This window comes from Schistocerca nitens, chromosome 2 (genome assembly GCF_023898315.1).
Source record: "Schistocerca nitens isolate TAMUIC-IGC-003100 chromosome 2, iqSchNite1.1, whole genome shotgun sequence".
NCBI classification, from domain to species: Eukaryota; Metazoa; Arthropoda; class Insecta; order Orthoptera; family Acrididae; genus Schistocerca; species Schistocerca nitens.
Window position 1 is genome coordinate 688652464 of NC_064615.1, and position 26046 is coordinate 688678509.

At 44.8% G+C, this 26046-nt stretch overlaps 1 protein-coding gene across 3 annotated transcripts in view; it reads left to right on the forward strand.

Moving 5' to 3' along the window:
* LOC126236842 (uncharacterized) overlaps positions 1-26046 on the forward strand; it is a 138020-nt gene that overhangs the window by 78563 nt on the left and 33411 nt on the right. For all 3 annotated transcript variants that reach the window (XM_049946446.1, XM_049946447.1, XM_049946448.1), the window contains exon 7: positions 9976-10233. In XM_049946446.1, coding sequence (XP_049802403.1) covers positions 9976-10233 — 258 coding nt within the window. The remainder of the gene's footprint in view (positions 1-9975; positions 10234-26046) is intronic.

Genomic DNA, 26046 nt, shown 5'->3' on the forward strand with positions numbered 1-26046 from the left:
TACCGCAAGCTTAGTCGTGATCCCACACAGGCCATTGTCGGAAAGACAAGGAAGTTATTGAAGGATTCAGGCTTACCAGATGAAATGGTGAAGAAATTAAAGCCTCGTGCCACCAGACCTCCCAGGCTTTATGGATTACCAAAGGAAAGTGTTCCCCTGAGGCCCATTATTAGTACAATCAGTTCGACCACCTACAGACTTGCTAAACATCTGGCAGGATTACTAGCACCAAAATTGGGACATTGCGAACACCATGTCGTCAAGCCGCAGAAATTTGTTGAGACACTCAAGAGAATGAAGATAGGCCCAAACGACCTAATGGTTAGCCTGGATGTTGTCACTTTTTACGAGGGTTCCAATACAAGATACGCTGGATCTTTTGGCCCAACAATTTCCATCTGGAATCATTACGTTGTTCCGTCACGTCCTAACGACAACGTACTTTTTGTACTGCGATGAATATTATGAGATGACTGACGGCACAGCCATGGGATCACCACTGTCTCCAGCAGTCGCAAATTTCATCATCGAGCACTTTGAGGAGCAGGCTCTGAAAACTGCGACATTACGGCCATCTTGCTTTCTACGATACGTTGATGACACCTTCCTGATATGGCCTCATGGTGAAGATACACTAGAGCAGTTCGTCCATCATATGAATGGTGTCCATCCCAACATTAAACTTACTGTCCAGGTGGAGAAGCACGGCAAGCTACCATTCTGGGATGTTTTGGTTGAGCGGAAGGCAGGAGGCCAGCCTAGTCATTCAGTGTACCAGAAACCAACACACACTGATCGCTACTTGAACGCCAATAGTTTCCACCATCCTGTACACAAGAAAGCTGTCCTGATCACGTTGGTTCATAGAGGCAAAATTATTTCTGACGAAGACCATCTACAGTCTGAATTGCAGAACCTAAAACATGTTTTCGGGGAAAATGGATACAGCAGAAGAGACATCGCAAACGCTTTCAAGGGCCGCCGACGAAAGACACCTGGTGAATCAGTAGAAGAGGCCAAACGGACTGTATTCCTGCCATACTGTGGAGCAGCTAGCAGTAAGTTGGGACGTCTGCTGCAGAAACATGGGCTAAGAACAGTGTTCCGGCCCGCCCCCACGATACGAGATATGTTGTGCCCTGTGAAAGACGATATTGCTCTTAGAGTGTCTGGTGTGTATGGTATACCCTGTGAATGTGGCAGTATGTACATTGGAATGACAATTCGCACGGTTGCGGAGCGTTCTACTGAGCACAAGCGCCATATAAAACAAAGGGAGCTTGGCAAGTCGGCCATAGCGGAGCATTGCCTAGAAAATGGACATAAAATACAGTTCGAAAATACAAAAGTGTTGGCTCATGCGTCTACATATTGGGGCTCCGTTATAAAGGAAGCGGCCGAGATTCGCTTAAACAACAACAATTTCAACAGAGACTAGGGATACACACTCAGCAGGGCATGGGGGCGGGCGTTGGACATCGAAAGAAAGCAGAGACAGATGCGCGGCGCGGGAGCGGCAGTTTCAAACGTGGCGCCTCCCTCTGGCGCCACCTGACGTCACCGGTGCTGCCACGAGCTGCCCGGGTCGACTTACGCGCGCGCGCCACATTGGATCGATCTGATTGGCTGCTGATGATGTCATCATGCCTATATAAGCGAGAGACCTGACGACGATGGCGGAGATGGCCATCGAAAGCTCGAGGATTTTATTCGAATTGACGCGGCTGGAAAACCGAGAACGTTTTATTCAAAGCTGAAATTACATTGTTCGCACAACATACAAAAATACGTCCGATCACATCAGAGGCATGCTTACTACTGCCTCACTCACCGGAAATAACAACATTCCAAATGCTTTACAATTTCTTGACAAATGAATTTCTGTTAGTTACGATTCTTATTTTTTAAATGAACCCAGAAATAAACGTAATAAACAGTACTAGATTGCGTAATTAATAATAGAAATTTTAAGTGTGCCAAATAATTCCTAATTTCAAATGTTTCTAAAAAAGATTTTTAACGATAATTTCAGAACTATTACTAATCGCTCATAACATCCAAAATCAAGTAATTCCCTTTCATAAATTTTAGCTTCAAATCTAACTACTGTGTAGAAAATTATATGAAAATTTTCAGAAAAGCACCTGAGACAATACTGACCTGTCCAAAATTCGAAAAATAATACTGGTATCGATAACTACTGTTGAGGAAAAGTAATGCTAGAGGAGGATGTCCCGTTACAGGATATCAACTTGTAAACCGGGCTGGTGATGTAGACTGCCTCTATATACTTACTGAACAATGCAAGTGATACGTTCATCGTAATGTTAATGAAAATTTGGTGTACACCATAGACTATAGGGCTGAAAAGGGCAAATATTTACTGACATTTTCTAGTACGGTAGAGTGTTAAAGCTTCATAGTAGTGTCCACAAAAATGCTTTTGGTCGGCGTTGCTATCTAGTGACCGGTTTTAGAATTACACGAAGAAATGCACCTTAGACACTTCCATAAGCAGGTTCCGGTATTTTCTAATGTTTTTGTTTATATGAAACACGAGGTTGCGTTTTGACCAGTATTTGTAATTTTTTTGCTTTCTACACCTCTAAGTGCTGTAGAATGTATTATGGGTATTTGATAGGTATTATTAATTGTTGAGTTAGACAATTTATCGAGTGCAAAATTCTGCTTACTTTTAAAACTAGCTGTACGGGATGGTCAGAAACAGCGTGGAAAGCCTGTACAGGTTCTGCAGAGGAGGTTGTGCTGAGAAATAATTGCTAACAAAAAAATTCGGTAGGTTGCGCCGCGCCCGAGTTATTTTGTGTTGAAGTTAGCGAATCAGGCCGTCGTGCTCGCAAATTCAAGCACTTGCACGGGCTAAGAAGCGGTAACGCACGGACCTCTATGGGTCTGTGGGTTACCACATGTTGAAATGCTCATTACCATTTAAAATGTTCCTGTCTTCGGAACTGATAAATTTAAGCTAGGTGAGCAAAACTTACGTCCTTTTGATTTGAGGAAACCAAAAGAACACGTTTTGCGACAGCGCCTCTTGCAGACTACCTAAATTTGCGTGCGCTACGACCTCATTCACTAACTTCAATGCTAAATAACTTAGTAGCGGCGCAACATATCGATTTTCTTCTTGAAAATTATTTCTGAGGACAACCTACCCTGCAACACCCTCACAAGCTTTTCATACTGTTCTTGACGACACTGTATAACATCTGATCGTGGGCTCGACTCCAGTTCGCCACCAACAGTATAGGGGTAGTCTTCGTCAGTGCCAACCATTGTTCTGGCGAAGCATCAGAAAACTCATTAAATAAACGTTGGGACCATAGTCTTGATGGATCACGATCCTGGTGAAGTCGATTTCCGACATGCGCTGGTACGTGAGGCACAGCACCATCTTCCCACAAACAATCAACATTCAAATGCGATTTCTGAATGAGAAGCCCGCTTCATGAGATTTCCTTAGATACGGGATATAGATGTTGTTACTCCGAACTATAATACTTTGTATCGTTGTGCAGAGATGCTTATCACTTGCATATCTACACAACATAAGGTGGTTTTCGGAGTACAGATGTACCACAGAAGTCGCTGTAAAATCACATAAAGAAGAAAGGAATAACCAAGACTGTTTTTAACCAATACTGAATAAAAGTCAACAGGCACTGGAGGACAGCAGAAAGGAAGGCTACGTCACAATCAAACAATGTTCACAATAGATGGAGCATCAACTCAACGAACTTCGCTTAACCCAGTACTGAATGATTAAGTGAGGTTATGTGGTACTGTCGAAATATTGTATCAGAATTGTGTAAGTTTACGAACGGCTAAATCAAGCTTTATAACGGACGTTCGTGATAATTTTTATGGCAAGCTGCTGAGAAGTGGAACAAGAGAACAAATGTCGACCAATAGTTTCAAAACATCGACATTTATTTCCTAGGAAAAATATATACATTCAAACAATATTTAAAAGGCAACACATGGGCGATTTTATCTTTTGCATTAGTCGGGCTTCGTGCTCTAGTGGAAACGCGCTTGTCTGAAAACAGACAGGTTGCGGGATTGAACTCCCTTACGGAAATTTTCAGTCTGCCTTTAATTTAACCTTCATCTTTCAATGATGTGAGGAGTCGCCACGGGATTCCATGTTAAATTGTAGGTCCCTTTTCCGTGGTTGGATAACGGAGATGGCTTAGGAACAAAGAAGTCGCCAAAGTGGTATCGAGTCGAAACATTCGCATTCGACCATTGAGCCACACGAAATTATTATTATTACCATTTCCACTGTGATTTTATTTTATTTCTAAGTAGAAAATATATCAAAAACAACTGTATTTTTCTCTTTCAGTAGAGCTGACTTCTTGTCTGTTAAAATGGTCTCATCAATGTATGATCATAATTATTGCACAGTGTAGGCTTTTTTTGTCCAACTGTTATACAAACTGAATCATTCTTCGCTTTCATATAGCCGGCTCATTTCGTAAATAGCACCCATGGGAAATAAATCCAAGTCACAATGGAACATTAGCGACATTTCACGAAAACCGAGCAAATAATAAAATAAAAACTAAGAAGGCACGAAAGCTCGAAATCTCCTCCTATAATACCGGGTGATTTGATTAAAATGGCGGTGTTCCAAGTGCTGCAGTGCGAGCTGTATACATCGCAAAACACTGAAACATTTCAGTATTTTCATTAATCGGTGCGCTCGCGGAGTATGCTGAAAAAAATTATAGTTCCACTTCTGAAAACATGGAGCTGTAAGCTGGCAGAATGTGGCGTGGGTGCAGGAAGAGGGGAGGAACGATCGAACACATAATAACGGTGGTTCCAGCACGTTGAAATCTACGGTCACAAGTTACAACATGTGTTCAGTATAGTCTCCCGACTCAGCAACATACGTAAGATGGCACGCTCGACAGTTGCTCAAAGCATGTCTGGTGTAATCAGAGCAATATGTCGTCCTGTGCTATCATTCACATCAGGAGTAGTCCGGATACACTGCTGACAGACACGATCTTTCAGATGTCCCCACGCCGGAAGTCAAATGGATTTAGGTCGGGGGATCTGGAAGGCTAAACATCTTGAAATTGTCTACATCTACATGGATACTCTGCAAATCACACTTACGTGCTTTGTAGAGGGCTCATCGAACCACCTTCACGATTCTCTATTATTCCAATGTCCTACAGTGCGCGAAAAGACCGAACACCTATATCTTTTCGTACGAGCTCTGATTTCCCTTATTTTATCGTGGTGATCGTTCCTCCCTATGTAGGTCGCTGTCAAAAAAATATTTTCGCATTCAGAGAAGAAAGTTGGTGATTGGAACTTCGCGAGTAGATTGATCAGCAACGAAAAACGCCTTTGTTTTAATTATGTCCATCCCAAATCCTGTATCATTTCAGTGACTCTCTCTCCGCTATTTCGCGATAATACAAAACGTGCTGCCCTTCTCTGAACTTTTTCGACGTACTCCGACAATCCTCTCTGTTAAGGATCCCACACTGTGCAGCAGTATTCTAAAAGAGGACGGACAAGCATAGATCTGTTACACTTTCTAAGTGTCCTGCCAATAAAACTCAGTCTTTGTTTTGCCTTCCCCACAATATTTTCTGTGTGTTCCTTCCAATTTAAGTTGTTCGCAATTGTAATTCTAGGTATCTAAAATGCGCGTCATTTACGACGGCGGCCGAGTTTAGGTTCGTTCTGCGCATCTGACGTCACAAAACACAGTCAGCCAATGAACAGAGAACGACGTTGCCAGAGCTCGACTGCAGTGCAGAGCACGGACGAGTGTCTTCAGTTTTAGAAACGTTCAGTCATAAATAAAGTAATTGAACAAAAGCAATGTCTTGATAGCAGACTTTCTTGTATAGAAAGTTTGGAAAAAGCATTCTTTATACCAATTGTTTCATATTCTATTAATTAATTAAACCAAACAAGCAATAAGCCTCCTAATTCAGGCGATAGCAAGGAAAGATGTTTGTATCTTTCTCATTAACCGCTTTTTTGCAATAAGGAACAGCAGTAATTGTTTATTTCTATTGTACTTCGACGAAATGTGAGTAATTCATTGTCTTACGAACAGTGTTTGTCGGTATTTTGCGTGATGTTTTGAAGTCCTGCAGGAAGACTGTTGAATGATGAGCTGCGTTAGTGTGTAATGGGTAATGTGTTTGGCTGCTACGTGAAAAGTTCTGAGTTCAAACCTTATTCGGTGCTTCATATTTTCTTTATTTAAAAACAGTATCGAAGTGTCTTACTTCATGAATTTTATTCGTTTGAATGTAATTTTTTGAAATTTCTGGTGGCAACTAAAATCGACCATACGGAAAGTATACGCTCTGGACTTTTACCTCTGCAAACTCTTCAAAATTTCGTGCAATGGTTTACTTCATTTAATGCTGCACAATAACTGCGTTGAACATCGAAACAAAATTAAGTCATTCATGGGGGGAAGGTATCAGTCAAGAAGAAGTGTAAAAATCAAATTTTTGGGCCAAATAGTTCTTGTAAAATCGAATGATAAGTGTGTCAAAGCAATCGGAACACCATGTGTCTGCACAGGCGAGCAGTGCAGTGATAAAATCGCGCACAGCGCGGAATGCGGGGAGCACGTCTCTGTAGCAGCGAAAGGGTTAATGCGGCTGTGGTGGCTTTACTTCATAAACTGCGCGCTCCCCCCCTACACGTAAGTTTGCGAACTATACTATACTATAGCGCTGCTTCTCTTGGCGCGTGCAACTGGCAATGCAGCAATCTCCCGCGTCTGGGCGGGCAAACGCGAGCCGCCAAGATAAAAGAATTGAACTATAGTTGAATTTACGGCCTTTAGGTTTGACTGATTTATCGTGTAACCGAAGTTTAAAAGATTCATTTTAGGACTCATGTGGATGAGCTCACACTTTTCGTTATTTAGGGATAATTGCCATTTTTCGCACTACACAGAGGTCTTTTCTTAATTTTTTTGCAATTTGTTTTGATCTTCTCATGACTTTACTAGTCGATAAAGGACAGCGTCATCTGCAAACAACCTAAGACGGCTGCTCAGATTGTCTCCCAAATCGTTTATACAGGGTGTTACAAAAAGGTACGGCAAAACTTTCAGGGAACATTCCTCACACACAAATAAAGAAAAGATGTTATGTGTACATGTTTCCGGAAACGCTTAATTTCCATGTTAGAGCTCATTTTAGTTTCGTCAGTATGTTCTTCCACCTATGCTGAATGGAGCACGTTATCATGATTTCATACGGGATACTCTACCTCTGCTGCTAGAACATGTGCCTTTAAAAGTACGACACAACATGTGGTTCATGCACAATGGAGTTCCTGCACATTTCAGGCGAAGTGTTCGTAAGCTTCTCAACAACAAATTCGGTGACCGATGGATTGGTAGAGGCGGAGCAATTCCATGGCCCCTCGACGCTCTCCTGACCTCAATCCTCTTGACTTTCATTTATGGGGGCATTTGAAAGCTCTTCTCTACGCATCCCCGGTACCAAATGTAGTGACTCTTCGTGCTCGTATTGTGGACGGCTGTGTTACAATACGCCATTCTCCAGGGCTGCATCAGCGCATCAGGGATTCCATGCGACGGAGGGTGGATGCATGTATCCTCGCTAACGGAGGACATTTTGAACATTTCCTGTAACAAAGTGTTTGAAGTCACGCTGGTACGTTCTGTTGCTGTGTGTTTCCATTCCATGATTAATGTGATTTGAAGAGAAGTAATAAAATGAGCTCTAACATGGAAAGTAAGCGTTTCCGGACACATGTCCACATAACATATTTTCTTTCTTTGTGTGTGAGGAATGTTTCCAGAAAGTTTGGCCGTACCTTTTTGTAACACCCTGTATAGATAAGGAAGAGCAAAGGGCCTATATATAACACTACCTTAGGGAACGCTAGAAATCAATTCTGCTTTACTCGATGACTTTCCGTCAGTTACTACGAACTGTGACCTCACTGACAGGAAATCTTGAATCCAGCCATATAACTGAGACGATATTCTATAAGAACGCAATTTCACTACAAGCCGCTTGTGTGGTACAGTGTCAAAAGCCTTCCGGAAATCCATAAATACGGAATCAATTTGAAATCTAGAGATGATACAGTTTTTACCGAAGAGACGTGTGGTATCTCCGAATCTTGCATGAAAATAGTGGTGTAGACAGAGTTACGTTCTTGTTCCTTGTAACGTGCAGAAGTCACTGAACATCGAACAGTCCCACGAGGTGTCATCTCCTCGAATAAAAATTGCCTCACATAGTCACATAAGCTGAGTACCGTAGATGTTCCTGCACAGCATGTGGCGGAATACAATCCCGTATGGGACAGTGCTGTGCATTCGCTGCACCTATAGAGAGAAAAATATGCCTCGTTCTTCCGGATAATATTACCGGGCTACATGTCATCCACTTCTATGCATGCCAAAAAGCGAAGGGCAAAGTCACGGCGTTGTAGCATATCTTGGGACTTCATCTGGTGCACGTTCTAAGTCTCGTAGGAACACCAGTGTAAAATACGCCGCGAAATCTTTTGAACTGTTGACCAGGGCAGAGACAATTCCTGTGACATAGCTTGCGCACTGGCTGCAGAACTCGAGGCATGTGCTGCACAGTCGCTTATATAGCTACAGCAACCTCTTCAACAACTGCCGTGGGAACCGGCTGCCTCCCTCTCCCTGCTGCACCAATTAATTCACCCGATTCTTCAAATTTCTTGATCATATTATTCAGCACATTTATTGACACAAGGCTTCTTCACAGCTCTTTCTGTTGGTGAAAAAAAAAAGTTCAAGTGTGTGTGAAATCTTATGGGACTTAACTGCTAAGGTCATCAGTCCCTAAGCTTACACACTACTTAACTTAAATTATCCTAAGGACAAACACACACACCCATGCCCGAAGGAGGACTCGAACCTCCGCCGGGACCAGCCGCACAGCCCATGACTGCAGCGCCTTAGACCGCTCGGCTATCTGTTGGTGATATCCCCGCAATACAGCTCTGCTATTGTTGCTTTTCTGATAAAACAACTTCACCAGCTGTACACAGTCTTTCTTCTGAATAACCATCGCATTTCGCTTGGAATACTTCAACCCTTTTAAGCCTTTACGCCAGTAATCGCTTCACAAAAGAAATCAACACGTGTCAGCAAGTGACAAAGAGCATACTGACGTCACAGCAGTTAACATTTCACATTGAGACTGCTTACAGCGTCATATTTTCACCTTATGGCAGAAAGTGGAACTATTATTTTTTCACGATACTCTGCGAGTGCACCGATTAATGAACATACGTACGATGCTTGAGCATCCTGCGATGTGTACAACTCACTGCAGCACTCGGAACACTGTCAGTTTTGCCGCGCGGGATTAACCGAGCGGTCTATGGAGCTGCAGTCATGGACTGTGCGGCTGGTCCCGGCGGAGATTAGAGTCCTCCGCCGGCCGAAGTGGCCTGGCGGTTCTAGGCGCTGCAGTCTGGAACCGTGAGACCGCTACGGTCGCAGGTTCGAATCCTGCCTCGGGCATGGGGGTGTGTGCTTGTCCTTAGGATAATTTAGGTTAAGTAGTGTGTAAGCTTAGGGACTGATGACCTTATCAGTTAAGTCCCATACGATTTCACACACATTTGAACATTTGAACACTGTCAGTTTAATTGTAACCACCTGGTATGAGTGCGGCAAGAATAGGCTACTTTTTTTTATGCTAACAAAGACGACCCTACTGTGACCCCACCAACTTGAATGTCCAAATTTTCTTTGCGAAAATCTTTGACATTGTCGCTTCTCGTCCCGCCCTATGCTGATCCACTACCGGCCTGCTTGAATGCCACCGTTTTGAGTACATTATGCAGTGTTTTGGCGTTCCCTTGCAACCTGTTCTATTCTGTTAAGCGTGCGTCGACCTCAGAGGGGTGGCGTGAGAGTGAGTGGTGTGCCGGCAGGTGGTAGCGTGGTCGCGGCGCGTGCAGCTGCCAGAGGGTGCGGACGCGACGTCGCTGCTGGCGGCCGCCACGCTGTCGCTGCGCGCCTACTTCCAGTCACTGCACGCGGCCAGCTGCGAGGACGCAGTCTGCTCGTGCCCGTGCCCTCTGCCCGCACGCGTGCTCTGCCTGGCCGGCGTGTCGCAGCGGCCTGGCCTACTCGCGCTGCCGCTGCCCACCAACCCGGCCTGCGACTTCGCCGCGCCGGGACACCCGCAGGTACACCTCACTACTCTAGGCCAGCTTGCCTTCTTCATCTTTTTACCTGCTGCTTTTACTACTCTACTCGCCTTAAGATATAAGACGTGTTGTATCTTCACCCTGCTTTCTTAGACACTGTCGAGGCCCAGACCCGAGTTGTTCTCTATGACCGTCTTGAAGATCTCGTGGATCTGGGACCCAACCCAACATTGCCCGTGCCACACCCCAAGTGACATACATTATCTGGTCAAAAGTGTCTGGACACCTATTACTGGACATTAATATGGAGTATCTCCACCAATTGTCTTTGGGAAGGCTGGAACTCTGCTGGGGACACTTTCCATGACGTGCCTGAATGTCAGTGGAAGAATGGCGGCCCAGTCTTCAAGTGTCGAAACCAGACAAGGTGGTGAAGTTGGATGCTGAGGTCTGGAGCGAAATCAACGTCCTACCTCATCCCAAAGGTGTTCCATTAGACTCAGATCAGGACTCACACTAACCGTGATAGTTTCCAAACTGTTTCTCTGTTATACGCAGTACACAATGCTATAAAATGTGTTCACGTCCCTCCTTGTTTAGCGTTTTTTTAAGAGTAACAACGGGAACACCGTAAACACGAGAAACACCCCCATACCGTAATACCACCCTCTCCATAGTTCACTGTTGGCACTACACACCCTTCATCGTACTGCCACAGGACAAGGGGGCGCGGAAACTAAGCGAGCTACACTAAGTGTTGAAAAGTATCCGGACATCCCCAAAAACATACATTTTTCATATTAGGTGCACTGCGCTGCCACCTACTGCCAGGTACTCCATATCAGTGACCTCAGGAGTCATTAGACATTGTGATAGAGCAGAATGGGGCGCTCTGCGGAACTCAAGGACTTGGAACGCGGTCTGGTGATTGGGTGTCACTTGTGTCATACGTCTGTACGCGAGATTTCCACAGTCCTAAACATCCCTAGATCCAATGTTTCCGATGTGATAGTGAAGCGGAAACGTAAAGGGTCACGTACAGCACAAAAGCGTACAGGCTGACCTCATCTGTTGACTGACAGACTGCCGACAGTTGAAGAGGGTCGTAATGTGTAATAGGCAGACATCTATCCAGACGATCACACAGGAATTCCAAACTGCATCCGGATCCACTGCAATTACTATGACACCTAGGCAGGAGGTGAGAAAACTTGGATTTCATGGTCGAGCGGCTGCTCATAAGCTACAGATCACGCTGGTAAATGCCAAACAACGCCTCGCTTGGTGTAAGAAGCATAAACATTGGACGGCTGAACAGTGAAAAAACGTTGTGTGGAGTGACGAATCACGGTAAAGAATGTCGCGATCCGATGGGAGGGTGTGGGTATGGCGAATTCCCATGAAAGTCATCTGCCAGCATGTGTAGTGCCAACAGTAAAATTTGGAGGCGGTGGTGTTATGGTGTGGTCAAGTTTTTCATGGAGGGGCTTGCAGCCTTTGTCGTTTTGCGTGGCACTATCACAGCACAGGCCTACATTGATATTTTAAGCACCTTCTTGCTTCCCACTGTTGAAGAGCAATTTGGGGATGCCGATTGCATCTTTCAACACGATCGAGCACCTATTCATAGTGCACGGCCTGTGATGAAGTGGTTACACGACAATAACATCCCTGTAATGGACTGGCCTGCACAGAGTCCTGACGTCAATCCTATAGTACACCTTTGGGATGTTTTGGAACGCCGACTTCGTGTCAGGTCTCACCGACCGACATCGATACCTCTCCTCAGTGCAGCACACCATGAAGAATGGACTGCCATTCCCCAAGAAACCTTCCAGCACCTGATTGATCGTATGCCTGCGAGAGTGGAAGCTGTCATCAAGGCTAAGGGTGATCCAGCACCATATTGAATTCCTGCGTTACCGATGGAGGGCACCACGAACTTGTAAGTCATTTTCAGCCAGGTGTCCACATACTTTGGATCACATGGTGTACTTGTGCACGGTTTTCATATTTCTCGGGTGAAGAACAGGAAGATAATCCTTTAGTAAGTTTCCATTCCAGTCATCCTGTATTAAAAATACAATGGGTCACAAGCTTCTGCCAAAACTGTAACGCAATGGAGACAATTTATTTTTGTCTGAATTGCCGGAGTGGCCGAGCGGTTCTAGGCGCTGCAGTCTGGAACCGCGCGACCGCTACGGTCGCAGGTTCGAATCCTGCCTCGGGCTTGGTTGGTTGGTTGGTTTGGGGAAGGAGACCAGACAGCGTGGTCATCGGTCTCATCGAATTAGGGAAGGACGGGGAAGGAAGTCGGCCGTGCCCTTTCCGAGGAACCATCCCGGCATTTGCCTGGAGTGATTTAGGGAAATCACGGAAAACCTAAATCAGGATGGCCGGACGCGGGATTGAACCGTCGTCCTCCCGAATGCGAGTCCAGTGTCTAACCACTGCGCCACCTCGCTCGGTCCTCGGGCTTGGATGTGTGTGATGTCCTTAGGCTAGTTAGGTTCTAGGGGGACTGATGACCTCAGTAGTTATGTCCCATAGTGCTCAGAGCCATTTGAACCATTTTTTTTTGTCTGAATTGTCAACCTTTTTTTTTTTTATTTGAAGGAGCATCATTAGTTATGAATAGCGATTACATTTGTCTTGTTGACCGGTTTAATTTCGATTCTTTTGCCAAAACTAGTTTACTTGCGCAAACTCATCTTACAGCAGCTGTTGAGACAAAATCTTGTTAAACAAGCAATAGGCGACAATCTCATTGTATCGGTTTGCAGTAACATAAGAGAAGAAATTTCACCAAACTCTCTTTTCACTAGCTATTGACGGCTCCTTAAAAATTACAGAACTGGATTGAAAATAGTAAATTAAAACTAAAACTTCGGCTATAACGACATAGATAAGGTAGTTCTGTATGCCAACAACATGGCAAAGTACTCTCCACTTCGCATGCTAGCATTTGCCAAAACCTTGTTTCGATATTTGGAACGGTTTAGAAGATACGGGATCTGTTTTAAATATTTTATTTTCACACGCGTTTGATCGCAAATGAACGCACTACATAAAATCCATATTCTCCAGATTGGAGACACATAGAGACATCTTCCCAAGTCTAAAGAAATTTCAGTATCTTAGCTAAATTTCATTTGCATCTGCATATGGCGAAATATGCACCAAACACAAAAATCAGCGACCTCAATATTTCATAGCAAGCTGCTCGAATTTGGTGCAGTGCCTTCCTTAAACGCGAAAATCACAATAAGTAAGATCATTAACGAGATAATGGGCACTTCACTATGGAGCTGAGATAGAACGATATACGTACTGTAAAAATTAATTTTTTAATGAACAATTTTTTAAAATCTGCGAGAAAAATTGCAGATCTCAGGAATGCGTGTGACCTTCTCTTCGTAGTGGAACTGCTGCACGATGACTTTGGCCAGCCAACGGTCTCTGTGTGCACCAGTAGCTGCGTACAGCTGCGCTGGACAAAATAGCGAGTCAGCAAGCAGACTACCAGCTTTTTTTCTGTTCTTACAGGCGCCTGAAAGATCGGAAGAAGTAACAGCGTAGCATTTTCAACTGGATTCCCCCACCCCTCCTGCAGGTCCGGGGGTTAGAATATGCCCAAGGTATCCCTACCTGTCCTAAGAGGCGACTAAAAAGAGTCTCACACTTTTCGGCCCTGCAAGTTCAGGTCCCATTTTATGGTTTGACCTGCCACTTCCCAAGTTCTACAGAAATGCGGGCGATATGGGGAAGGACGCCTTATGTGGTGCATGAGTTATCCATAGCGCGCTTAGGTTCGATCTCCTAAACCTCTTGTCATGACTTTGCATCTCCACCTGCAACTATTTGGGCGAGGACACTTTCTGGGGTATGTCATCTTCTTCCGTCGTCTCCTGTCCTCTTTCGCGCCCATGACAATATTGGATTACTCTGTGCCCAATATCGAGCACAGTAGCCAGTCCGTTGTGGTGGGGCCGTCATGTACCCATTTGGTGGTAGCTCCCTGACAACACAGGGATCGCACTGCTGATGCCAAGGAGTAGATGCTTGTCTTTCTGGGTCATCAGGACTCCCAGCAACAACCATCATGCCAGGTGGCCTTTGCTGTGGCTGGGTGGCACCCTTGGGGAGAGCCCCTGGTCAGAGTAGGTGGCACCAGGGCGGATGACCCGCAATGAAGCAGACTAAGTCATCTCTTACTGGTGACCGTATGGTGCCAGCAGTGTCTAAGAAGGGCAAAATCGAGTACAATGCTGACAGATACGACCCTAAATCGTTTCCCTCCCTCGCTACACCATGCGAGGAATGTAGGGCTACAGACAGAAGAGAGCCATATTCGCCTCTTTCTACCTATGAAGCCTCAATTTTTTATTGAACATCTTGAGCATAAGTTTGGGGAAATGACAGCGCTCTCCAAGATGAGAAGCAATGCAGTCTCGATTCAGACAACATCCGCAGTCCAATCCCAGGCGTTACTCGCTTGTGAACGGCTAGGTGATATTCCTCTTTCAGTCACTCCCCCTAAAAGTCTCAATATGGTCCAGGGGATTCTTTTCCATCGCGACCTCCTCTCGCAGTCTGACGACGAGCTCCACGCCAATCTAGAACAGCAGGGTGTTCATTTCATCCGGCGCATTTACAGGGGACCCAAAGAAACAGCATTGCTAACAGTGCCTTCATCTTGGCCTTTGAGGGTGGTTTCATTGCCTGAAAAGGTCAAGGTGATGGTTTATCACTGTGACTTTAAACTGTACGTCCCTCCCCTGATGTGGTGCTTTATGTGCTGGAAATTCGGGCACATGTCTTCCCTGCTGCACTTCCAGCACTACATGTCAAGACTGCGGACGTCCACTACATCCAGATACTCCATGTGTGCCTCCTCCCACTTGTATCAGCTGTGGAGAGCAGCACTCCCCCTGCTCGTCAGACTGCACAGTACTCGAAAAGGAGCGGAAAATCATGGAATACAAGACCTTGGACTGGTTCACTTACCAAGAGGCTAAACGTAAATTTGAACGATTACACCTCTTTCAGTTGACGTCCACATATGCTTCAGCTACATTACCATCGCCATCACAAGTACCAATCGTACCACACTATGTGTGACAAACAATGGGCTCTTGGTGGTAGGGGAAAAAATGTCATTCCATTGCTCCCAAAGTACCTACTTCAGGAGTAGCCCCCCTCCCAAATGCAGGGGACGTCAGTCCCCTCCCCCCAGCTGGGGAGCCGGCCGCGGTGGACGAGAGGTTCTAGGCGCTTCAGTCCGGAACCGCACGACTGCTACAGTCGCAGGTTCTAATCCTGCCTTGGGCATGGGTGTGTGTGATGTCCTTAGGTTAGTTAGGTTTAAGTAGTTCTAAGTTCTAGGGGACTGATGACCTCAGATGTTAAGTCCCATAATGCTCAGAGCCACAAACTACTTTGGACAAGTCCTCCCAGCAAGCCCCTAAAGAGAAGCGAGAGGGCAAGCAAACAAAAAAGTTTGCTAAGAAAAGGACCCTCTGGTGGTCCCAGCACCACCACCCACTACCAATTCTGCACATGCAGGTGAGGTGGAGATCTCGGCGTCCCCTGCGGACCTGGATCTCACTGATGCCTCATCCACAATAGGAATGGATACAAATACTCAATCGGTGGCAGGAGGTGGCTGAGGTGTAACTTGCCTCCTTTCGTGCTTCATGCCTTCCCAGCCTCACGATAAAGTCATCCTTCAGTGGAATTGCTGCGGTTTTTTCCACCACCTGGCAGAGTTACAGCAACTGTTAAGCTTCACACCTGCTTTCTGCAATGCCCTCCAGGAAACCTGCTTCCCAGCAATGCAGACCCCTGCCCTCTACGGCTATAGGGGATTATACAAGAACTGCAGCGACTATAATAGAGTATCAGGTCGACTTTGTTTCTATGTCCTGAAGTCAGTATGCAGTGAACCTGTGCCCCTCCAAACCCCTCTTGAAGCTGTGGCTGTCGAGATAAGGACGGCGCAGGAAATAACTGTCTGCAACGTATATCTTCCTCCAGATGGTGCAGTACCCCTGAATATATTGGCTGCACTGATTCATCAACTCCCTAAATCTTTCCTACTTTTGGGAGATTTTAACGCCCTTAACCCCTTGTGGGGTGGCACTATGCTTACTGGCTGAGGTAGAGATGTCGAAACTTTCCTGTCTCAACTCAACCTCTGCCTCTTAAATACAGCCCCCCCCCTCCCCCCCCCTACACACACATTTCAGTGCGGCTCATCTCACTTACTCGGCAATTGATTTATCCCTCTTCAGCCCAGGACTTCTCCCATCTGTCCACTGGAGAGCCCACAATGACTTATGTGGTAGTGACCACTTTCCCATCTTCCTGTCACTCCCCCAGTGCCATTCCCCCTGGATGTCTACCAAGATGGGCATTAAACAAGGTAGATTGGGAAGTTTTCACCTCTGCTGTCACCATTGTCACCGTCGGCAAGTTCTACAGCGACATAAGCGGCACCCTTCCCTAGAGCACCTAATAGCTTTTAAACGGCTCCGTGCCCGCGTTCGCCAGCTGATAAAAAGACGGAAACAGGACTGTTGGGAGAGGTACGGTTCGACCATTGGGTGCTATACGCCACCTTCCCAAGTCTGGACGAAGATCAGACGTGTTCCTGGGTGCTAGGCCCCAACAGGTGTCTGGCATTAACATCAAAGGCTTGTTAACTACCAACGCAAACGTAATTGCCGAGCACTTTGCTGAGCACTATGCTCGAGCCTCTGCTTCAGAGAATTATCCCCCAGCATTTCGCATCCTCAAACCGCGGATGGAAAGGGAAGCCCTCTCGTTCTCTGAACGTCGCAGTAAACCCTATAATGCTCCATTTACAGAATGGGAGCTCCTCAGCGTCCTTGTGCATTGCCCCAACACAGTTCCTAGGTCAGATCGGATCCTCAGTCAGATGATCAAACATCTCTCGTCCGACTACAGGCGACATCTCCTCGCCATCTTCAACCAGATCTGGTGCGACGGCGTCTTTCCATCGCAATAGCAGGAGAGCACCGTCATTCCAGTGCTCAAACCCGACAAATACCCGCTTGACGTGGATAGCTATCGGTCCAGCAGCCTCACCAACGTTCTTTGTAAGCTGTTAGAACGTATGGTAAGTCGGCGGTTGTGTTGGGTCCTGGAGTCACGTGGCCTACTGGCTCCATGCCAGGACGGTTTCCGCCAGGGTCGCTCTACCACTGATAATCTAGTTTCCCTCGAGTCTGCCATCCGAACAGCCTTTTCCAGACGCTAACACCTGGTTGCCATATTTTTTTTTTTATTTACGAATAGCTTACGACACGAGCTGGCGACATCATATCCTTGCCACATTGTGTGAGAGGAGTTTCCGGGGCCCGCTCCCTATTTTTATCCAAAATTTCCTATCGCTCCGTACTTTCCGCGTCCAAGTTGGTACCTCCCATTGTTCCCTCCCCTCCTCCCCCCATATCCAGGAGAATGGTGTCCCGCAGGGCTCTGTAGTGAGTGTATATTTTTAGTGGACATTAATGGTCTAGCAGCAGCTGTAGGGCTGTCCGTCTCACCTTCTCTGTATGCAGACCACTCCTGCATTTCGTATTGCTCCTCCAGTACTGGTGTTGCTGAGCAGCGCCTACAGGGAGCCATCCACAAGGCGCAGTCATAGGCTCTAGACCATGGCTTAGAGTTCTCAGCCGAGAAGTCGTGTGTCATGCACTTCTGTCAGCGTCATACCATTGATCTGGAACCAGAACTTTACCTTAATGACGATCCACTCCCTGTAGTGGAGACATATCGATTCTTATGACTGGTTTTCGGTGCCCGATTGACGTGGCTACATCATCTTCGTCAACTGAAGTGGAAGTGCTGGCAGCACCTCAATGTCCTCTGCTGCCTGAGCAACACCAACTGGAGTGGAGATCGCTCTACGCTGCTGCAGCTCTTCAGAGCCCTTGTTCAATCTCGCCTTGACTATGGGAGTCTGCTTTATGGTTCGGCAACTCCCTCAGGTTGCGTTTACTCGACCCAGTGCATCACTGTGGCGTTCGACTGGGAACGGGAGCTTTTAGGACGAGTCCAACGTCCTGGTGGGGGCCACAGTCCCACCATTGAAGGTTAGGCGTCCACAGTTGCTCACCAGTTACGCTGCGTACATTCGTACTTCTCCTGAGCACCCGAATTACCTTCTTTTCCCATCCACAGCGGTTCATCTCCCACATCGGAGGCCCAGGTCAGGACTTACGATTGAAGTTTTCATCCGATCTCTTCTGTCAAGTGGATGGTTCAAATGGCTCTGAGCACTATGGGACTCAACATCTTAGGTCATAAGTCCCCTAGAACTTAGAACTACGTAAACCTAACTAACCTAAGGACATCACACACACCCATGCCCGAGGCAGGATTCGAACCTGCGACCGTAGCAGTCCCGCGGTTCCGGACTGCAGCGCCAGAACCGCTAGACCACCGCGACCGGCTCTGTCAAGTGGAGTCCTTACCTTTACCACCTATACTCGATGTTCATTCACGTACACCTCCATGGTGTACACCAAGGCTGAAGCTTCGCCTGGACCTTTCTAATGGCAGGACTCAGTTAACCGCAGGGCTCTCCGCTGTCATTTCCTCTCGATTCTTGAGAGGACCACACCGACGGCTCGATGGCTGATGGTCATGTTGGCTTCACGTTTGTTCATGGAAGACATATTGAACAGCACTCCTTGCCAGATGGCTGCAGTGTTTTCACTGCAGAGCTGGTGGCCATTTCTCATGCTCTTGAGCACATCTGCTCATGCCCTGGTGAGCTATTTTTTCTCTGTACTGACTTCTTGAGCAGTCTACAAGCTATTGACCAGTGCTACTCCCGCCATCCTTTGGTAGCGACCATCCGGGAGTCCATCTATGCCCTGGAACGCTCCAGTCGTTCTGTGATGTCTGTGTGGACCCCAGGCCCGTCGGAATCCCAGGAAATGAACTTGCCAACTCGCTAGCCAAACAGGCTACACGGAAACCGCTTCTGGAGATCGGCATCCCTGTAACTGACCTGCGATCATTATTACGCCGTAAGGTTTTTCAGCTTTGGGAGAAGGAATGGCATAATCTCAGTGTGCACAACAAACTACGTGCCATTAAGGAGACTACGAATGTGTGGAAGATCTCCATGCGGCCCTCCACAGGGACTCTGTGGTTCTCTGCCGGGTCCCCATTGGCCATACATGGCTAAAACATGGCTACCTCCTCTGTCGCGAGGACCCACCTTGGTGTCACTGTGGCTCACATATGACTGTCGTCCACATCTTGCTGGACTGACCACTTTTAGCCGCTCTGCGGCGGACTTTTATCCTCCCCAGCATCCTACCTTCGATGTCGGGCGACAATGCCTCAACAGCAGATTTAGTTTTACGTTTTATTCATGAGCGGGGTTTTTATCGTACCATCTAAGGGTGAGCATTTAGCCTTCTCTCAGAGGCCGCTACCCTCCTTCCATTTTAACTATGTCGCACTTTCTTTGTCTTTGGTGGTCTTTTCTCTAGATGTGTTCATCTCGACTTGACTTTTTGGGGTGGACATTTTAATGTGTTGCAGAGTAGCTGGCTCATCGTCTTATTATTGTGATCAGCCAGCCTAGACCATCTGCTCTATGGTTTTAAAACCTTCTTCTACTTTTCCTTGTGGTGTATGTTTTCCCCGTTTTTTGTTCGTTCCATTCGTTTTCTTTTTAGGTGTGGTTCCCCATTCCTTTTCCTCCTTTTACTTTCTCAAACGTACTTTTGGTGTTCTTGTACTTTGAGCCTTGCTTGCGTCAGGAAGAAGTGACTGATGACCCTGTAGTTTGGTCCCTTTATACCCCAAATCAACCAACCAACCAACCAACTGCGGTGCTTAATCCAACACTCAGGATGAGAACAAATTTACAGTTTTTATATCGATACGAAAATCATCTTTTTACTGTCTAAAGATGACAATTTTTATGAATCACTCTGTGTGTGTGTGTGTGTGTGTGTGTGTGTGTGTGTGTGTGTGTGTGTGTGTGTGTGTGATCTTCAGTTCTCAAGACTGGTCTGATGCAGCTCTCCCAAGCTATTCTGTTCTGCACAGGCCTCTTCACCTCTGCATAAGTACTACAACCTACAGCCATCTAAACCTGATTAATTTTCGCAGTCACCTGAATATTTTATTTTAATGTAATCGGCCACAGCTAATAATGTTTTTCTGCTTCCACAGAAAAAAGTACGTGTTTCATTGTTCTCAGTTCATTATTCCTGCTTTCCCCATTACAATCAGTTGCTTTAAATTCAGTTATGATCTTCAAACTTTTTCCCTACACACCTACCGAGCGAGGTGGCGCAGTGGTTAGCCACTGGACTCGCATTCGGAAGGACGACGGTTCAATCCCACGTCCGGCCATCCTGATTTAGGTTTTCCGTGATTTCCCTAAATCACTCCAGGCAAATGCCGGGATGGTTCCTCTGAAAGGGCACGGCCGACTTCCTTCCCCATCCTTCCCTAATCCGATGAGACCGATGACCACGCTGTCTGGTCCCCTTCCCCAAACCAATCAACCAACCCTACACATCTAACGGTTTCGTCCTCTCAGAAATCAAAATTGTTTATATACTACTTAGCACAAAAATAGTTTTATTCCCATGTATTCATAAGATATTAGTAAATTTCATTCATTTTTTCTTCTCTATTTAAAATCCCCATGAAGAGCATGCAAATACGACAGTATCTCAAGATTTCTGTACCAGATGTAACAAAAACTTCTGACGAAAACAGAAGACTGATGCTTCTGTTTCAAATTCCCACATTTCCTGTTCAGTTGGAACAAGTCGATGACTGAATAAAATGGCGTGAGAAAAACCGGTGCGCAAACACGACTAAATTTGTGGAAATCAGTAGTCCTGTAAAAAAGATATGAATCGATGTCATCTGCCCGAATGGTTATTCGTGATCAGGTTTTCTGCAGTGTGAAAGGGATTCTTCTCATTGATGCCGTGCAGATGTTAAAACAATGACAAGTGAATACTACATAAATAACTATGTGAAACGATGCATAAGAAGAGGCCTATATTGCAGATAACATATCAAGACAACAAAAGTGTCTTGTCAGTCACAATACTGAGGGAAGTGAAAATCAAGATTTTGGATGATTCATTTTATTCACCAGTTTTCGCACCTCGCGACCACCACCTATTCCAATACCTAAGGAAATTTGTGGATGGAAAGCATTTTGAATCTAACGAAGAAGTTATAGCGAAATTAATCGGATGTTTTTACAGACTTTTTAAAATTGCACTTCACGGAGTAATCTACTAATTTAAAAAATAGTTGGAGGAAATGCATTGACCTGAGAGGGAATTGCATCGAAAAGGTAACTGCGCTTTCAACCTAAAAGCAAATCTTTCGTGGTCAGGTCCTAGTAAGTACTGGACCCCAGAACTACACTAGTCGGTCGTGCTTAGTAGAACTCAGATCTAAATCAATCTGATAGGACTCGTTATTGTTTGTTTCAGTAATAATGACTAGGAATCGAAAGATCATCATCGTCATTATCATAATTATCATCATTTAATCGTCCATTCAGCGCACTTGAAACGTATATCGGATATGGGATAAGTCAGAACTGAGAAAGAGATAAAGAAAGAGACGAAGAGAGAACAAACACCACTTTCAGTTCGTAAATTACGAACAGCCCAATTTAAATGGCGGAAATTATCCATAGTTACCGATTTAGTTCACAAAAGCTGCGTGCATTAATTGAATAATTCTTTTACTCAGCAAAAGAATTCTTGAACATTATAAGACAAACGTTTTGTGGATTTTTATATCGCTGCTGTTTTAAACCGCTAGTTGGCTGTTAAATAATTTAACTGTTGTTGTGAAACGCCTTTCTGATAGAAAACTGTTCTAGACTGAGACACGTGTATATTACTGAGGTTTCCTTTGTTGTGGCTATGGAATTTTATTTTACCACAAGTCCCCAGTTCTTTTTTAAAATATATTCATTTGCGGAGCGGATACACTCATGTATATAAAGACTTGGCAGGCTCACTATTTTCCTCCGAATGAAGTGTGATCTACATGTTTCCAGTTTCTTTAGTAGTAGTAGTAGCAGTAGTAGTAGTAGCTTTATTCATGCCTAGATCTCTTTTTACAAGGATATAGGACATGTCAAGCTGCAGATAGTCTGACTGCTTTTGTATGCACCCAAAACATTCTTTTGCTGGGGGCTGTGTTTCTGTAGATTAGCCCATAGTCAAGTAATAAATGGAAGTATGCATAATATGTCTGAGCCACTGTTGATCTGCATGCAATTTGACGTTACACACAAAGAGCATAGGACTTCTGGAAGCTTTATTCGAGAGCTATCACATGACAGTGGAAGTGGAAAAGAGCAGAAATTCATAAAGGTAGTTTCTTCTTTATTTGTAATCTTTTTTTTTTAATCCAGCTAGTATCCACAGACATCGAAGTAGAGGTATCAATTGCTGATTTTTGTCTGCAACTGTTATTAAAATGCTAATGTCACCTGAAAAGATTTTTTTTTACTTTAATGAAGCTATTTACGTAATCAGTGTAAAGGAGGAACAATATAGGCCCTAAAACAGAGTTTTATGGCAGTCCATAGATAACTAGATAACTGATGGTTTATTGTAAAGATGAGTTGTTGTTCTAATGATATTTTCTTTTACGTCATCATGCTTTAATATCACCATTTACTGTTTGTCTTCTGAGTAATGTCTCATCCAGTGATTTTGGATCCGCCTGACGTCTTTTTGGACTGATCTGTGATTTAAACGCAGACTGGGATTTGCTAAATCCACGCTGATTTGGTGATAGAAATGAGTTTTTAGAAAGGACTTTTGACGTATGATATAGGAAGTGCATTAAAATATTTTGGAGAAAACATAAGTTGGGATACTGGACGATAGTTTTTACATTTTAACTGTTCCCTGTTTTGAAGAGAGGAGTTAATAGGGATATATTTACCATATACATTAATGTTTTACTTACATAATCAGAGGACTTTTTAGAAACATAATATTGCACAACATCCAGCCCACATTAATATTTGTTTCTCACCAACCTTGTAATTAGCTTCATCTCTGTGTGCCTTCTTGAGGGAACATAGACTTATGAATAACATTTAAATAATTCGGTAGACACATAGTTCTGCTTTCATACTGATTTTGCATTAACTGATTTGCTATGTTACTAAAATACTCATGAAACTTACAGCTACCTCTTTTGGATCTGACAGTTTGTTATTTTCTATTTTTAGAGACATGTTTTTGCTTATGGTCGCTCTGTGCCGGTTTCTGATCTGATCTTCCAGATAGCTTTTATCTTATTTTTCGCACTTGAAATATAATTATCTTTACTACATCTTCCAACTGATTTTATTATCTTGTTGAATATCTGGTTAAATTTTTTCACGTAATTTCTAAGTTCTGGTGTGGCATTGTTGTGTTTATGAAATAATTTATATTGTTTCAGTTACTTTGGCTTAGCAAACGAAGAGCATAGTAAACTCTTGGCAGCTTCATTTCAAGAGCTTTCACATGATCATCCCACTTTAATCTGTTCTGTGCCCATATTCCTAGAACTCTAATTTCAGAAACAGATTTCGTAACATATTCTCGAGATACGATATTGTACCAAATTCTTGTGAAAATGGAAAAGAGTAGAAATTTATAAAGATAGTTTTTTCTTTATTTATCATCTAATTTTTTTAACCAGCCAATAACCAGAGACATTGAAGTATCTATTGCTGATTTTGTGTTGGGCTATTTAAACATCAGTAAAAGTGACTGAAACGGTAGAAGTTGTATCATAAATTTACAATACAGTTACAATGCTCAAAACATGGCAAATAACACCGACAAATTTAAGATTGTTGTGTTTATGAAATATTGGAGAAAGTTTTTCTTTCTACAGAAAGTTATAATGCCTTTTGTACTTTACCATTTTTTCTTAACTGTCTTAATCCTCCTAGAGCATATAATGCTATACGAAAATAATGGAGATACACATTGTGGAAACTGTTGAACATGCTATTTACTACAGTTTTACTGAAGACATCCTTCCACACTTCGGTTCATAGCATAAAATTAAATACTCTGACGTTGTCGTCATTGAACTCTATCCGTTCAGTTATCTTAGTTTTTGGTTCGCACTTTCTGTCAGTGTGTTAGCTTAACTGACAGATGCTGAGCTCTATGTTTACTGTAACCAGGCCCGCATTATCCATTAGGCAGTGCAGGAAACTGCCTAGGAGCCCATCGTCAGCTAGGGGCCCCGCGCACCGTGATGTGATGGTCTACATAACTCCCCCCTCCAGTGTAAAGGGTATCTGAGTTTGAACCGGACATGACGTCCGGTATGTGTTGTCAAATGTTTTCCGGAAACCAAGTATTTTATTGTTGAATTCGATGGTACCAGCTTTTCGTGGGGGAAGCTCACACTGAGTCACTGGCTTCATTACCGCGCCCGTTGGTTGTCTCATCTTGTCGGCATCCCATTGGACATGAGTAATGTCAGGTACTGTATCTTTGTCTTTGACGGTCGCGGTGCCGGCCGTCTTCTCTGCATCTTATATAGCGTAGAAGGCAGATTTAAGTCTTTCAATGGACACGGTGGGAGGCACACCTCTGATGTCTAAGTGTCGCTGCTTCTGTCAAGCACTTTATACGGCCCTTCGTGCGGCGGCTGCAGTGGCTTGCGCGCCGTGACATTTCGTATGAATACATGGTTGCAGCTGGAGAGGCCTTTGAATATGAACAGATGTCGTTCACTTTGCTCTCTAGCTGTCACTGGCGGAAGTTGTCGGGTGTGCGATCGTAATTTGGTGACAAACTCTGACGCTTCAACCGCATCGTCCGTCACATTGTGAATGAACTTCCCTGGCAGGCGCAGTGTTTGTCCGTACACTAATTCAGCTGCTGTAGCCCTCACTTCGCTCTCAAATGATACACGGAGACCAAGGAGCACTATGGGTAACGCCTCCATCCAGTTTTATGTAGCGTGACACCAAAGGGCTGACTTCAGTTGGCGATGCAGGCTTTCTATTATTCCATTCGCTGCCGGATGATAAGCGGTAGTACGAATACGCTTAGTGCCCAACAAACTGGTCAGTGCTTTGAACAGGTAACCCTCAAATTGGTGTCCCTGATCTGTTGCAGTGCGTACCTGGCGGTCCATCGACGGAGAAACGTTTTCGCTACCGTCTCGGCTGTAATGCGTTACATAGGGAAAGCTTCAGGCCGTCTTGAAAATCCAAACACGACCGTGAAGCAGAAGTTGTAGCCTTCTGATAGTGGAAGGGAGCACACAGTTTCTGGATGAACATGTTCAAAGCGTTGACTTAAGGCAGAAATGTGCCTAATGGTGCCTTGGCATGTCGAGTGATCTTATTTTTCTGACACTCCATGCAGTTTCTGACAAATGTCTTACAGTCTGCATCCGTTCCTGGCTAGAAAAACGCAGTAATTTTGCTATGCCCCGAACCCCGGGAGGAGCCAGGTTGTGCATTGACGCAATTGCTTGTGATCGAAATTTGTGGGGTATGAAAGGTCGCTCTTTTGTGCCAGACACGTCACACTACAATACGACATTTGTTTATTTGTTTCTGGTACAGTCATGTGTTGTAACTTAAATCCCACTGGGTTATCCAATAACGAGCGTAGCTCATCGTCGTGCTGCTGGGATTGCGCTAGGGCCTCGTAAGAAGTTGCAGTGAATATAGCTGCAACACGTAAAAGAGCGTCTGTTGGCGCATTTGACTTTCGTTGCACATAGAGTATGTGAGTGGTTAACTGGCTAATAAAGTCCAAATGTCGAAGTTATCTC